At 44.0% G+C, this 14,339-nt stretch overlaps 1 protein-coding gene across 1 annotated transcript; it reads left to right on the plus strand.

The window, feature by feature from the left end:
- The first annotated feature begins 10,720 nt into the window (after nucleotides 1–10,720).
- Nucleotides 10,721–14,040, plus strand: LOC120049897 (transmembrane protein 229A-like). Its single transcript, XM_038996391.1, has one exon. The coding sequence runs from the start codon at nucleotides 10,893–10,895 to the stop codon at nucleotides 11,913–11,915; it is 1,023 nt and encodes a 340-aa protein (XP_038852319.1). The 5' UTR covers nucleotides 10,721–10,892; the 3' UTR covers nucleotides 11,916–14,040.
- The last annotated feature ends 299 nt before the right edge of the window (nucleotides 14,041–14,339 follow it).

The raw sequence follows: 14,339 nt of genomic DNA on the forward strand, positions 1-14,339 counted from the left end.
AGAGAAAGCAGGGCAGTGTCAGAGGAGAGTCATTCTGTTTTATCTTCTGTTTTGTCATTTCATCCCTGTATACCAGCTGATGTCCTTCACTGGTCGTTTTCTCCTCTTTGACAGACAGACATCTGATGCTTGTCTGATGTTGGATGGGATCTAACAGCTGACGTTGGTCTCACACTCCCCTGGCACCTCGCTGGAAAGAGCTTAAAACACAGCAGCGTGTGTGTGTGTGTGTGTGTGTGTGTGTGTGTGTGTGTGTGTGTGTGTGTGTGTGTGTGTGTGTGTGTGTGTGTGTGTGTGTGTGTGTGTGTGTGTGTGTGTGTGTGTGTGTGTGTGTGTGTGTGTGTGTGTGTGTGTGATGCGTCCATGTGTTTGTGTGTGTGATGCGGGGTCTCAGAAGCAGGAGTTCAGTTTTCATAAACAGACAAGTGGGGGTTTATAGAATAGATGGTTACACACCGGGGCTGCAACTCTCTGCAGCTCTACCTACTTCGCCCAGTAGCAGGCTGGCACACTACGACCTTCAATATCAGATGAGGAAAACCTCAGCCTTTTATGGCGGGCTACTCTATTACTGCTGTTGTTAATGTGTTATTACCTGCTGTATTCATTAAGGCACACATAGCAAACATACCAAATACAAGCGTTTCTTATTGGACAATTTCTGGTAGTGCTTCACAGTTTCAGTCTGTTTGACGCCTAATGAATACAACCCTGGTTACTGTATCATCTCTTCCACCTGACCGGGGAACAGTGACGTGAAGGAGCACCACTGTTGCATATTCACAGATGTAATGGAACTCTCCCTGCTTCTCTCTCTCTCTCTCTCTCTCTCCCCCTCTCCCTCTCCCTCTCTCTCTCTCTCTCTCTCTCTCTCTCTCTCTCTCTCTCTCTCTCTCTCTCTCTCTCTCTCTCTCTCTCTCTTTCTCTCTCTCTGCTCCTGTCTCTCTGCTCCTGTCTCTCTCTCTCTCTCTGCTCCTGTCTCTCTGCTCCTGTCTCTCTGCTCCTGTCTCTAGTGTGCTGAGATGTCAGTATTATGATGTGTTCTCCATAGTAATGAGCTCCATCCAACTACTCCTGTGTGCTTGAGAGCTCCTGATGCAATCCCACAGTACATTCATTCAATAACATACCCCTTGGTCCTATATTTTCACACGTAAACTATGATTCAAAGTGGATCGTATGTAGTTCACGGTCAAAGGTACAATTAATGAACCCTTGATGCCATATCATCGTATCATTAATCAAAGTAAGTAACACGTTGACTGAATATGGAAATTGGCTGTGTAGCTCAATCTGGTGAAGTATTAGTTGTACATAGTGCCTGGCAAATAAACGAATAATCTCGCCAGCTGCTCAGCTTGTCTGTCTTTCCTTTACTCTCTCTAAGTGCATGTAGAGCCGATGGATCGTTAGATGACTAAAGGGGGATCACATCCCAGTCCCAGTGGGGGTGTGACTCAATACCAGTCACTAATAGTCCTCCTACCCACCCCCAAACGTCAGTTAGCCTGTTGGTCATGATGTCCTTAAAGGAAAACCCCCCCAAAATTATATTTTTGGTATTTGTTTCATTAGTCCATTGTTCACATAGTCCCTAAATGTTTTGCTTGTCAGCAATCAAGTTTTCAAGACATACAACTTTCAAAATACAGAAATCATCCACCGCAAGATGCATTTTGCATCATATGACGCTAAATGCATCGTACGGGGATGATTTCTGTATTTTGAAAGTTACATATGTTGATAACTTGATTGCTGACAAGCAAAACACTTTGGGACTATGTGAACGATGGACTAATGAAACAAATACCAAAATAGTGGGTGGAGTTATCCTTTAACACAGTGACTGACCTCCCTTTTATCCTCTATAGCTTCTGACAGGAAGAGAATAATAGAGATATCCTCTGGCTTAGTGAGGGCTGCTTGGAATACAAAGGCAATACATATGAAATATACACTGATTGAACAAAACATTAGGAACACCTTCCTAATATTGAGTTGCACCCCCTTTTGCCTTCAGAACAGCCTCAGTTCGTAGGGACATGGATTCTACAAGGTGTCGAAAGCATTCCACAGGGATGCTGGCCCATGTTGACTCCAATGCCTCCTACAGTTGTGTCAAGTCGGCTGGATGGTGGACAATTCTTGATACACACGGGAAACTGTTGAGCTTGAAAAACCCAGCAGCATTGCAGTTCTTGACACACTCAAACCGGTGTGCCTGGCACCTACTACCATACCCTGTCCAAAGGCACTTAAATCTCGTCTTGCCCATTCACCCTCTGAATGGCACACATATACAATCCATGTCTCAATTGTCTCAAGGCTTAAAAATCCTTCTTTAACCTGTCTCCTCCCATCCATCTACACTGACTGAAGTGGATTTAACAAGTGACGCCAATAAGGGATCATAGCTTTCACCTGAATTCACCTGGTCAATATATGTAATGGAAAGAGCCAGTGTTCCTAATGTTTTGTACACTCAGTGTACTGTACATGCTTTAATAAACATGAACAGAGACATTTAAACATGAACAGAGACATTTAAACATGAACAGAGACATTTAGACATGAACAGAGACATGCACAGTGGCCCTGCTAGGGAAATGTATTGTAGCTCCACTAACAAGATGTACTGTACTGTAGCTCCATAAGAGCGTTGTATACTGTAGCTAATGTATTCTACTTTTGACAGAGTGGAAGTTTATCTTCAGATTGGAAAGCAACAACCGGCTGAATTTGAGTGTAGCCTTTCCGGGAACCTCTTAGCTACGCACGCGCAATTTGTTTTTTAACAACAAACACATACAGAAGATGAAATACACACACATGCACGCATACACACACACACACACTCACACGAGCAGTCACTCTGCTTTTGTAGTCGGAATGCCCTGGGAGCTCATTAGAAGGAGTGTGTATTTTCTTATCTGTTGAGAGCAGAGACACATCTCTATCTACATCTCTATTATAAGAAAGAGCATGTTTGCTAGACATCTCTATTCTCTGTCATCAGACTGCTGCATCTCTACACTGACTGAATACTGGGTGGTCGTTTGTTTCACGTCACAGTAACTCAACACAAAGACAATAAGTAAAGTAACAGCAAAGTAGCACAAGTGTTAGTTTGCTAGCAGCCATAGAGTGAGCCATAAAGCCTCGGCGCCAAGAGGAGAGCAGCGCTTACTAATAAGGGTTAAAGGTTAAAGGTCAGGTTGAGGGTTAACGTCACCACCAGCATCATCTGCTCTCCCTGTTCCTAGCGTCACACATAGTAGCATGGAGCCACCTCCTTCACTACACCCCATCAGTTGCCGGACCGGACATGATCTCCTTTGTGCTGTGTGTGTGTGTGTGTGTGTGTGTGTGTGTGTGTGTGTGTGTGTGTATGTGTGTGTGTGTGTGTGTGTGTGTGTGTGTGTGTGTGTGTGTGTGTGTGTGTGTGTGTGTGTGTGTGTGTGTGTGTGTGCGTGCCTGCATGCGTGCGTGCGTGCGTACGTACGTGCGTACGTGCTAGTACTTGGTTGATGATCCAGAACCATATCCCTACAGGACTAATAGTACGCCCCTGCCCACGGCCCGAGCCAATCAGAGGATGACACACACTCGTAGAGAAACTGTATCCCATAGCAACGCATCTGACCCGCATCACCTGTCAATGGTGCCCAGAATGCACTATGAATAAACAAAAATAGAGGATGTTCCATTTATCTACCTCGCTTCCCTTTCTTCCTTACTGACACGCCCTCAACGATCTGAGAGGACTGGATAAGTGTCAACAAGATGGTGGACACACCCTCTGACCTATCAAGAGGCTAGGTTAGTGGCATACCTCCTACTCTTCAGGGGGAGTGACACAGTGCAGTGCACAGGAATAGAGGGGATGTTAGGGAGGTAGGGAATCAGAATGCGGAGACAGACTCAGCCCACAGGAAGTCTATCTCAGTGTCTTTGACCTCTGGGGTGACCTCTGGGGTGAGCATCAAACAGTCCCATCCTCCAGTCCTGCTCTGCCTGTCTAGACAAAGGGATACGGAGAGAGACTGCGGACAGAGAAAGGAGAGAGGGCAGAGGGCTAGCTAACTGGAGGGAGATAGGGGGAGATGCAGAGGGCACAAGGCTAATTAGTGGTAGACAGATAGAGAGCATAGTGCTAATTGCCTGACGACAACCATTTTGGCATGATCAAGTATTCAGTGGGAGAGAGAGAGGGTGAGGAGGGAGGGGGAAGGAGGAGAAGGGAGGAAGGTAAAGTGAGAAGGGGGTGAAGCAGTGTGTTGTTTTCTGAGAGGAGGGGGAGGATGGAGAAGTAGAAGGATGAGGCAGTGTAAGAGTTGTGTTTCAGTTAGGAGGGGGTTAGGAGCAGTGAGGCAGTGTAAGAGTTGTGTTTCAGTTAGGAGGGGGTGAGGAGCAGTGAGGCAGTGTAAGAGTTGTGTTTCAGTTAGGAGGGGGTGAGGTGAGAAGTGGGTGAGGAGGGGTGAGGCAGTGTAAGAGTTGTGTTTCAGTGAGGAGGGGGTGAGGAGGGGTGAGGCAGTGTAAGAGTTGTGTTTCAGTGAGGAGGGGTGAGGTGAGGAGGGGTGAGGCAGTGTAAGAGTTGTGTTTCAGTTAGGAGGGGGTGAGGTGAGGAGGGGTGAGGCAGTGTAAGAGTTGTGTTTCAATGAGGAGGGGGTGAGGAGCAGTGAGGCAGTGTCAGAGTTGTGTTTCAGTTAGGAGGGGGTGAGGTGAGGAGGGGTGAGGCAGTGTAAGAGTTGTGTTTCAGTTAGGAGGGGTGAGGAGGGGTGAGGCAGTGTAAGAGTTGTGTTTCAGTCAGGACGGGGTGAGGTGAGGAGGGGTGAGGCAGTGTAAGAGTTGTGTTTCAGTCAGGACGGGGTGAGGTGAGGAGGGGGTTAGGAGCAGTGGTGGGAAAAGTACCCCATTTTCATACTAAAAGTAAAAACACCTTAATAGAAAATGACTCAAGTAAAAGTTAAAGTCACCCAGTAAAATCTACCTGAGTAAAAGTCTAAAAGTATTTGGTTTTAAATATACTTAAGTATCAAAAGTAAATGTAATTGCTAAAATATACGTATCAAAAGTAAAACTATAAATCATTTCAAATTCCTTATATTAAGCAAACCAGATTACACCATTTAAAAAATGTTTTATCTACAGTATGGGTTAGCCAGGGGCACACTCCAACATTCAGACATTATTGAGTCCGCCAGTTCAGAGGCAGTAGGGATGACCAGGGATGTTCTGTTGATAAGTGCGTAGATTGGACCCTTTTCCTGTCCTGCTAGGCATTCAAAATGTAACTAGTACTTTCGGGTGTCAATGAAAATGTATGGAGTAAAAAGTACTATATTTCCTTAAAGAATGTATTGAAGTAAAAGTAAAAGTAGTCAAAAATATAAATAGTAAAGTAAAGTATAGATACCCCAAAAAATTACTTAAGTAGTACTTTAAAGTATTTTTACTTAAGTACTTTACACCACTGGTTAGGAGGGGTGAGGCAGGGTTACTGCAGAGTGTTGTACTACTGTGACCTGGCCCTCTAAGCCCCCAAAGGTGAGCAGAATTCCTAATGAGCTCTGAACTGTTAACAAGACTCGAGATCCACACTCGGGAATTCTGTTGCTTCCTATCAGGAATTATATTCTCTAATAGGAAGCGTCCACCCTCCCACCCCCCTTGCTCTCATTACACACACATACACACACACACACCGCACACCTGACACATGCACAAACACACACACCACACATACACACACCTCCCTCAACCCTTCCCCTCTGTGCCTGAGGGACAAATCTAGGCGCCCGGCTAGACCAACGAATAACAGCTCAAATTGGAGGAAATGGGATCTAAAATTACATTTCACAGAGTCTCATTGACAGTGCATGCCTGAGACCTGGTTAGATTCATATTAAGACTCAATATCCTGTAGGGACATCAGAAATATTAGTCAAGCATCACGTAGCAATATAACATCTGCCCATTCACGTCGCTTTGATCAGGTTATAGAGACAGAGAGGCTGAGAAAATGTAATGTTAATGTGGTTACAATATTAAGCACCTAATATATATACATCCTAATATATCTGCAGTCCAAAAGATTCACTATCGTGAAAAAATGGAAGGGGGCGGGTGGAATTTTCCTTTTTCCCCCAGCACACATGGACTCATTTTTAAGGATATTAATGACGGTAATGAGACATTATTTGTCATAGTCTATAAAGAGTATAGGTGTAACAATATCTGGTTTGATATATCAGTGAATTGATGACAGAGCTGTAGAGAAGACAGGGCCCTGCCCAGGCCACAATATGTTACACTGACGCCACCTACTGGTCACAGTAGATAAGGCATATTCCCCATTGATACAGTAATAGACACAGTGTGTGTCTATGGAGCCACTTCCTTCACTACACCCCATCAGTTGCCCGACCGGACATGATCTCCTTTGTGGTGTGTGTGTGTGTGTGTGTGTGTGTGTGTGTGTGTGTGTGTGTGTGTGTGTGTGTGTGTGTGTGTGTGTGTGTGTGTGTGTGTGTGTGTGTGTGTGTGTGTGTGTGTGGTGTGTGTCTAATCTCTGTAGCCCACAGTATCACATATACCAATCTGTTTCCTCTGAGTGTCCACACTCTGTTTAATCCCAGCTACCTCTTTCACAAACCAACCATCTTGTGTCTGTCTGTTTCCTATCAGACAGTGCCAACTAAACCCACAGGGGCCAACTAGCCCCCTCGTCTGCACTCCAGCCACTGACCCACTCACTCTCAACTACATGATGACACTACAGCAAGTCAACCCAACCAGAACATCATCACCTTATTAGGGGGCTGAAGGTATTCATCGCTAACTCATCAGCACCATACGGTGGTCAAACAGACACAATGCAGTTAACTGGACTTATTTGCCCACTTTCGACAAATCAGACTTCCGCCCTATTCCGATTCCACCTCCTTCTCCCTGAAGTGTGCACTCATTCACCCCAGAAATGGCCAGTACTTCTGTTACATGTATTTGAAATATGTATTTCAATTACTTCTGAGTATTTAATCATTTGTATTACACTGGGCTGAACTACACCCCTATGTATTTTGTAACAAGATACCTTCCAGAGCTGTAATTTCTATTTTCAAAATACAAAATACTTTTCTATACCATTTTTTAATTGTGGTTCACAATTTTGTGCCCCCCCCCCCCCTTTCACCTTGCATTGGTATCAGAAGTCTGATGGCACTAAGGTGGGATAAGAGTGTCTGCTAAATAACTAAATATATACTGAACATAAATATATGTTACTGATTTACAGTTCATAATAAGGAAATCTGTCACTTTAAATAAATTCATTAGGCCCTAATTTATGGATTTCACATGACTGGGACTACAGATATGCATCTGTAGGTCACAGATACCTTTAAAAAAAGGTAGGGGCGAGGATCAGAAAACCAGTCAGTATCTGGTGTGATCACCATTTGCCTCATGCAGTGTGACACATCTCTTTTGCATAGAGTTGATCGGGCTGTTGATTGTGGCCTGTGGAATGTTGTCCCACTCCTCTTCAATGGCTGTGTGAAGTTGCTGGATATTGGCGGGAACATTTTGGCGAGAGCATCCCAAACATGCTCAATGGGTGACATGTCTGGTGAGTATGCAGGTGTAACGGATGTGAAATGGCTAGCTAGTTAGCAGGTACGCGCTAATAGCGTTTCAATCAGTTACGTCACTTGCTCTGAAACCTAGAAGTAGTGTTGCCCCTTGCTCTTCAAGGGCCGCGGCTTTTGTGGAGCGATGGGTAACGATGCTTCGTGGGTGACTGTTGTTGATGTGTGCAGAAGGTCCCTGGTTCGCACCCGAGGTCGGGGCGAGGGGACGGTCTAAAGTTATACTGTTACACAGGCCATGGAAGAACTGAGGCCTTTTCAGCTTCCAGGAATTGTGTACAGATCCTTGCGACGTGGGGCTGTGTATTATCATGCTGAAACATGAGGTGATGGCGGGGGATGAATGGCACGACAATGGGCCTCAGGATCTCATCACGGTATCTCTGTACATTCAAATTACCATTGATAAAACGCAATTGTGTTCATTGTCCGTAGCTTATGCCTGCCCATACCATAACCCCAACGCCATCATGAGGCACTCTGTTCACAACGTTGACATCAGCAAACCGCTCACACAACCAACACCATACACATGGCCTGCGGTTGTCAGGCCATGAGGACGTAAAGCCAAATTCTATAAAACTACGTTGGAGGTGGCTTATGGTAGTGAAATGAATATGAATTACACTCTCTTTCAAAACTTGAGACATCTGTGGCATTATGTTGTGTGACAAAACTGCACATTTTAGTGGCCTTTTATGGTCCCCAGCACGAAGTGCACCTGTGTATTGATCATGCCGTTTAAACAGCTTCTCAATATGCCACACTTGTCAGGTGGATGGATTATCTTGGCAAAGGAGACATGCAAAGGAGGGATGTAAACAAATGTGTGCACAAAATTTGAGAGAAATAAGCTTTTTGTGCATATGGAACATTTCTGGGATCTTTTATTTCAGCTCATGAAACATGGGACCAACACTTTTCACGTTTATATTTTTGTTCAGTGTAAATGTATTGTATATGTAAAAATATACATTTGCAAAGCATTTGGAGTGTTATTCGAATGAGTTCCGGCCCAAAACAAGGCCAATAATAATACATAGTGTGCTGTGCAGTTCATTTTAGTTCATTTTCACATATACATTTTGCCAATTTAGCAGACACTCTTATCCAGAGTGACTTACAGTCAGTGCATTCAACTAAGGGAGATAAACAAGTCATAGCAAGTAAAACATTTCTGTAGGCGTTACTGAGAAGGTTGTTGCTGTTCGGGCCGGCTACTTACAAATGTATTTCTGTATTTTAAAATACAATATACATGTATATAACTAAATACATTTAAAAATACAAGTATTTTGTGGTTCACTTTGATACATTGATCTTTATGGTATTTTGTCATTGTATTTTGTCATTTTTGCCCTTTCCCGATTCACCCCAGGCATAAGCCTACATACCCAATTGCTCTCCCGGAGGAGGGTTGGCCAACGTGCAGTCGCAAAGTCTGCCATATGTCTTACAACAATCTGATGCTTTTAAATCCCCGAGGGGGAGTGAGTGAGTACAGGTTTCCAGGCGAAAGGGGAGAATGTGAATTGGGCTACAAGTCTGGACTGTTGAGATGTAAACTATGTAGACAGACTGTGCAGTTGAATGACATGTTTGTTACGCTAGTCTATACAAAAGGATACGTTTGACAAATAACATTGCAGCTGCAGATGAGAGTCTGCATTTATCCAGTCAAAGCGTCCTTAACATCTGATCCAAGACACCTGTGTGTCCTTTGTGCCAGTGGGTGTTAATATCACAGTAATATCACATTAAAAGCAGTACCCAGTATGCTGTTTATACCTCAGTAATAGCAGCCTACAGGTCCCAGAGAGAGACATTTGAACACACTGAGTGAGTTAACATAATTCATGGAGCAGAGGATTGTGGGAAACATAGTTACCTAGGAAACTGAGAGATCCTGCACATGCCACTGTCCCAAAGTACTGTCTGGGACCAAACTGCAGTAGCCTGGGTTATTCTGTCTTTCTAGGTCAGGATTTGTATAGTGGTACATTAGGCATTAGGTACATTAGTAGGGTATATTAATTAGAGCATTATGCAGGGCCTACAGACTAGGACTATGAGACCACATTGCTCAATTATGTTTATCAAAAGAATTCAAATGATCAATTCATAATAAGGCCTATGGGCTAGTAGGTCATTATAAATCAATGACAGATGTTTGTTTGACATTTCAGGTGGCCACATGACCGTTAAACCAGTGGGATGTTACGTCACTACTCACTACTGTATAGTTTAGTAGCGTCTTATGTGGACGTTTACGTTTTTCTGCGCTACAACGCCCCCTCCGACGCGCTCAATTATTCTCTTCTGGCTGCCCACCGAGAGGAAGAGGCGAAGCGAGAGGGTTTACTCCGCCCAAAATCTGTCCGTGAAAGTAAGTGAGAAATGTTTGTATGGCGGTCAATGAGTGTGAAATTTGGTCAACAGAAAATTGAATTGGTCATTTGCTACATGAGGCTTATTTGGTCTAATATACGTTTTATAATGGTTCGGTTGTTGTTACAAATGCACTGATATAAGTGGACACACATGGCATTTCGGCAACTTTGAAAATAAAAAACACTTTATCAGTTTCAAAACTCAGACGGGAATGCGTGCGAAACAGATCAAGACCAGGCTGGAGTTTGAGAAGTCAATGACAGAAGTGAAAATGTTTCTTTAGTTGTTCATTTTCTAAAGAAATCTAAAGGCACAACCTAGATTCAAGCCAATGTCTTAAGTAATTGAACATGTTATTACTCCAACCTTGTGAAAGTGACAAACTGACACGTTTACATTTTCATCAAAAACTCTATATCGAAGGAGTGCCTTTGATTTGCACATGCCCAGTTCAGAGCCATACGATCAATTGACCAGATGACATATTACTGAGCATGAGTTTAGCTAGCCAACGTCACTATTGGGGAAGCAGTTTCTGCCGATCTTCATACTTGTAGGCCTACTGTCTTTGATTTTTGTCAAAGCCCCCTCTCGTTGGCTAGAATGGTCCCACCTGATCTCGCCTCCTCCCAGCAGTCTTCCATCTTTGAGGACATGTATTTCCATTGTTATGGCGGTCACTCGACTATCTTATCAATATAATAGAAAATCTTTGCTGTGGATCAGGCGCTGTCAGGTGCAAGCAAAGCTGCTAATGACACTACCGCAGCTCCGTTAAAAGTACAGAATGTGCCACGAACGAAGAACAAGCGCTGCTCTCTGATTCTCTCCGAGGAGAGAGAGAGATCAACCATGGCCAGCTGGCGGAGAGAGAGCCCGCGGAGCCGGGCAGGACTGGGAGGTAGCAGCCTGAGAGCAGCGAGGAAGCCCCGGCAGAAAGATCCATCCAGCGAGGTAGGGGACGCGGGCGAATCAATGACAGAGCTGCCACAATTGTTACGGCTTTATTTCTATGGAATGCACGGTGTCACTTTGGATATTCTCCTGTCTTCGGCACAGGGGCTTTTCGCTGACAGCGACCCCAAACTGTTCGGTTTTTCCTCCCCGTACCTCTGCATCATGCACTCGCTGACCCATTTCTTGCTGGAAAAAATATATTCGCAAAAGAAGTGCTTTCAAGGACGCCCAGTAGTTTTTCACCTTGTTTTCTATCCCTCTGTGTACATCGGGCTGCAGATTCTGATTGGGAATATTAACACGCTGACCGAGCACGTTAGAATAGTCTCTGCCACTCATCTCGTAGTTCACTACCTACTGTCCCTGTACTTCACCCAAGTATTCCACAAGGGGCTTGCGCGGCTGCGCTACCACTGCCCCGGGAAACGGACCATGTCTACCCCGGCAGAGCGCACCCTGGAGTCGCTGCCAACTAACGGTCTGCCTGATGTTGTGCGATTCGTCTTCTTTGGAATGCACGGCTTTTTGGACGAGATCATTTTTACCTCGATATTCAACCTTGTGGAGAAATTGGACCGGACCATGAGCGGCCACACGTCCCTGTGGTCCTTCCTGATGTACGGAAGCTGCAGCTTCGTGGTAGAGAAACTCTACCTTCATTTACGCTTCAGACGGGGTTGGAGCACCTGGAGGCGGCTCCCCATCTATATCTGCTTCATCTACACCTGGGAGTTCTGTTGGGGGCTGGCGCTTCGGCAGTACGGCGCATGCTCATGGGACTATTCCCACTATCCATTCAACTTCATGGGCCTGATCACGCTCCTCTACCTGCCCGGATGGGTCTGCATCAGTCTCTACCAGGATATCCTGTCCAACGTTCTGCTGCGCGTGGTTGTGTGTGCCAAAGACGAGGAGTGAGGGTACTCAGGGCAGGGCGCTGGCATCAACGTCTGCCCTGTGTCCAGGAAAAAAACTGTATTATAGGCCTAGGCCACATTTGATTTAGGGACTATTGATACTAATACAAATAAAGAAGAGGACATTTAAGATGATCAATGGTGTACCCGCACTTTGTAAAATAATGTGTATTTCCCCAGTGGAAATGTGGTATTGATGTAGCTGTTTAGACAGCCTCTCAGTGATTCTAACGAATAGCCTATCAATTTGTTACAGGTAGCCTAAACACACAGGCATGCCTTGCCTGGCATGTGATGACACATAGACATGCCTTCTGCTGTGATGACAACTGCCATTTCTAACTTTGATGCAGATGAAACAATATTTTACATGTTACACTTCACTTGCTTGCTCATGATTTTAGAGCTGTGAATAATTTCCTAAGCTATATTGACAAAGTCAGCCATATGCATGGCGGCACCATTTGATTTGGTTGGTCTCTTCAATCCCAGCGCATGCTCTGAACTAATTTCTGCATGGCTGCATATGCACATTCGTGATCACTTAATTGCTTAAATCTTATTTTCTTTAAATAAATAAAAAAAGCATGACATTTGGAAATAAAATAGGTTCTAAAAAGTTCAAAATGTATGTAGCATGAGATGTAATCGAACAGAATAGAACGGGTTGTGGACTGAATTAATTTCACTGTGAATCTTTTTCTGAACCTAACCTTACTGTGTTGGAGTGCCTTTCTGAGTAAACCTACAGACAGCTGGACTAAAGACAAACTGAACTACACTGTGGGCCAGGTTCCCCCTAGTCGTGGCTGACCTAAAAAGGAAGCTCAATGGGGAATTGAAAGAGCTTTTTAGTCTACAACTATAGGCTTAATCTGGGTTATGTAAACAGACAATGTGTGCCAGTCAGAGAGACCCTGAGGATCAGATTTAACCTTCTCCCTTTACATAGGGACATCTCCCAAACTGAACTACACTGTGGGCTAGTTTACCTGTAGTCCTGGCTGAACTAAAAACAAAGCTCAATGGGGAATCTCCAGCCCCAGGCTTGTTTATCTAACGTTCATAAAGCAGCGGAGCACGCGTCAGCGTTTTATGGTTTACACTCTACAGGTTGATCTGGAGTGGGCAATATCAGGAGTCAGCAGACCTCGGTTCAAATACTACTTGAAATCTTTCAAGCACTTTCACTGTTTGTTTTCAACTTCTTGGAGTGCCAGATGGACAGGGTTTGAATGTTTGTGACTATTCAATTGGTTCCACACCAGGAAAGCTCAATCAAGCCTAGCAAAAGTATTTTAAATGATTTCAAAATGGTATTTGAATCCAGGTCTGGGAGTCAGGTGTGGAGCATGTATAATTACTTGGGATCAACCTCCATGTATTTTGCCCTTTGGCATTGATTTTTCTGCCTGTTTTATTTCCTTGTTTGCACTTATACCACACGGTAAAGTCTCATGTTCTCTCTGAGGGACCAAACACATACAGTGTGTGTGAATACCTGGCACTGTGACTTCACTAGCAACCTGTTCCAACATTATACTCTTTGGAAAGTCTGTTTGGAAACGTATAGTTTTAGCTCTACTGATTTTATGATTCTCTAGCATGTTTTAATTCATTTTACTGCCTGCTGTCGTCAGTCCTGGGGATTCTGTGAAACTAAGGTTGGAGGTAACTGAAAGCTGGTAATACTGATGAGTAATACTAGTGCAGGGAAAAATATCTTCTAACATAATGTTATTGAAATATTTCAACTTTTACACATGTTGATTTTTGTCAGATGATTATGAATATGTCATGCCGTGGGAGTTTCCCTTGCCTCTGCAAACAAACACTCTTCTGGAGACTCACACTGGACTGATTGAAATAATAATTATTATTATTATTCATTATTTTCATTATTTTCCTTGTGGTTTGTCATTTCAAAATGGTGGGCTTTTGTTGTGGACGATGCAAAAGAAGGATACACATGGGCCAACAGTTACTGCCTCAGTGATGATGAATAGGACCAGGAGTTTCTTTCCTGGTTACAGTGCCTTGCAAAACTATTCACCCCCTTGGCGTTTTTCCTACTTTGTTGCATTACAACCTGTAATTTAAATTCATTTTTATTTGGATTTCATGTAATGGACATACACAAAATAGTCAAAATTGGTGAAGTGAAATTACTTGTCTAAAAATGGAAAAGTGGTGCATGCATATGTATTGACAACCTTTGCTATGAAGCCCCTAAATAAGATCTGGTGCAACCAATTACCTACAGAAGTCACATAATTAGTTAAATAAAGTCCACCTGTGTGCAATCTGTCACATGATCTGTCACATGATCTCAGTATATATACACCTGTTCTGAAAGGCCCCAGAGTCTGCAACACCACTAAGCAAGTGGCACCATGAAAACCAAGGAGCTCTCCAAACAGGGCAG

Source organism: Salvelinus namaycush, chromosome 6 (genome assembly GCF_016432855.1).
Source record: "Salvelinus namaycush isolate Seneca chromosome 6, SaNama_1.0, whole genome shotgun sequence".
In the NCBI taxonomy this organism is placed as follows: Eukaryota; Metazoa; Chordata; class Actinopteri; order Salmoniformes; family Salmonidae; genus Salvelinus; species Salvelinus namaycush.

Bases quoted from the DNA above. Each gene is read 5' to 3' on its own strand.
- LOC120049897 (XM_038996391.1), top strand. From the start codon at position 10,893: ATGGCCAGCTGGCGGAGAGAGAGCCCGCGGAGCCGGGCAGGACTGGGA.